A 1,827-nucleotide genomic window follows, 5' to 3' on the forward strand; every position below is an offset into this window, starting at 1 on the left:
AAAGAAGGAGTTGTAATTAATACGGAAAAGTATGCAAATTAAGGTGGTTCATCAGGAATGTACAGTAATATTGGAGTGTAATGTATCACACAACACCAGTGGCAGATTTTCCTCTGGCCTACGCTCTCTTCCATCGTCGGCGCCTCCTCTGTCGTATCCGTAGTCTTCAGAGCCATGTTTTGACGATTTTTTTGTCAAATGCGCGAGTTGAAATACTCGTCGAAGCTCTGTTTTCGTCATGGCGACCCTCTTCAAAATGGCACACCCATCCGCTTCTTTCACCCACACTGCCGTTCACTAATTTCTATAGATTCGGCAGGAGTGTTCTAACATTTCAAAAGCCAAGCTTGACGTGCTGCAGTCACCTTTTCAGCACACCACATTATACTGCAGAAAGTATTCAATTTTGATTTACACGTACAGTTTATCTCACATCTCACAAAGTACACATATTTCACTTCATGTGGCGCTCTTTTTGTGATTTCTACCTGTTTTTATACTTTCTGTATCGTCATTTTTACCCCGGAGCCACACTTCTAAATTTAACGTGCATTTCAAGATTTTCAGTCGTTCAGGCTCCAGAGTGCACGTGGCGATCGTCTTCTATCGGCAATTTCGAAATATCTTCCATCCACACGTTTTCATGCTGGTGGAATATGTGTTTGTGGGTGAAACACCAAGCCACCTCGTAACTCCCATTTTACTTTACTCCCAAACTAGCGTATGGGATGACTCGAACAGCCAGAATGACTTCTTCCGCAAGATGACGATGCTGCTTGTTTCACTGGCTGGCTTCAAACGTGAGACCGCTTCAGCGGCTCATACTATGTTCCTTCGACACGGTTTAAACAACTCATTCGTCCTGAACAACTTCGATTCAGAAATTGTATTCTGATTTCGCATTTCGTTCATGGCGAATGTGTTGCTCGCTAGCATTCGTGGAAGTAACGTTGAAACAAGTGCAACATGCGACACAACAAACGGAAAGCAGTCGTCACTATACAACCATTTTCCATTTCCTCACGACATAAAAACGTTATTGCTTTACCGGCAATCAATGACATCATCCCTTCATTTGAAACTAATACGTTGTCGATAGGATTTTTTTCATGTTTATAACGGTTGATCTTTGTTGCACTGACAAAACCACTTTACTGCGCTTCTCCACCAAACGAATACACGAATGGATTAACCGGCAACATATCACTACTTGCCATTTTCGATGGAACCCATCCACTTGTGCACATAATTAGTGTAATACGCAAAATGAAAATGATCATAAGCTGAAAAAGATCAAAAGCTGCTGATAAACAGAACTGCATACACACACATGAACAGCGCAACGCAACCATCACACTGAACACAACGCCAAACGACGACTGCGCTCGCTCGCCTGCCACGGCTGCTTTTATACTAGCGTGGTGGTGTGTCGCTTCGCATTTCGTCCAAAATGTACCCGAGTAGTCTCTTTTCGCTCACGACAAACGGGATTGGCAGATACGAAATTTTCAATTGCTTGATGGTCTCTTTTTGCTCACGCCAAAAGTGATTGGTAGATACAGAATTTTGAATTGCTCGATGGTCTCTTTTCGCTCACGCCGAACATGATTGCTAGGCACGGAGTCTCTTTTAGCTCACGCCAGCCGTTATTTCGAAGCGAGACTCGTCTAACGATCATGAATCTGTTGTTTCGAGTTGCGTGATTTTATCTTATTAATGTACAATTAAAATGCATTATAACTTATATTGTATTTACATTGCTTTTTAAGCATCCTAATTATTTTTGAATTATCTATAAAAAAGCGGAAAAAAAGCATGCAATTAATT

At 41.7% G+C, this 1,827-nt stretch overlaps 1 protein-coding gene across 1 annotated transcript; it reads left to right on the top strand.

The window, feature by feature from the left end:
- The first annotated feature begins 80 nt into the window (after window positions 1-80).
- Tsp_13951 (hypothetical protein) lies at window positions 81-895 on the top strand. The gene is made up of 2 exons (XM_003366943.1): window positions 81-396; window positions 576-895. The coding sequence occupies exons 1-2, from the start codon at window positions 81-83 to the stop codon at window positions 893-895; spliced, it is 636 nt and encodes a 211-aa protein (XP_003366991.1).
- The last annotated feature ends 932 nt before the right edge of the window (window positions 896-1,827 follow it).

The sequence above is a fragment of the Trichinella spiralis genome (assembly GCF_000181795.1).
Source record: "Trichinella spiralis strain ISS 195 chromosome Unknown Scfld5137, whole genome shotgun sequence".
Taxonomy (NCBI): Eukaryota; Metazoa; Nematoda; class Enoplea; order Trichinellida; family Trichinellidae; genus Trichinella; species Trichinella spiralis.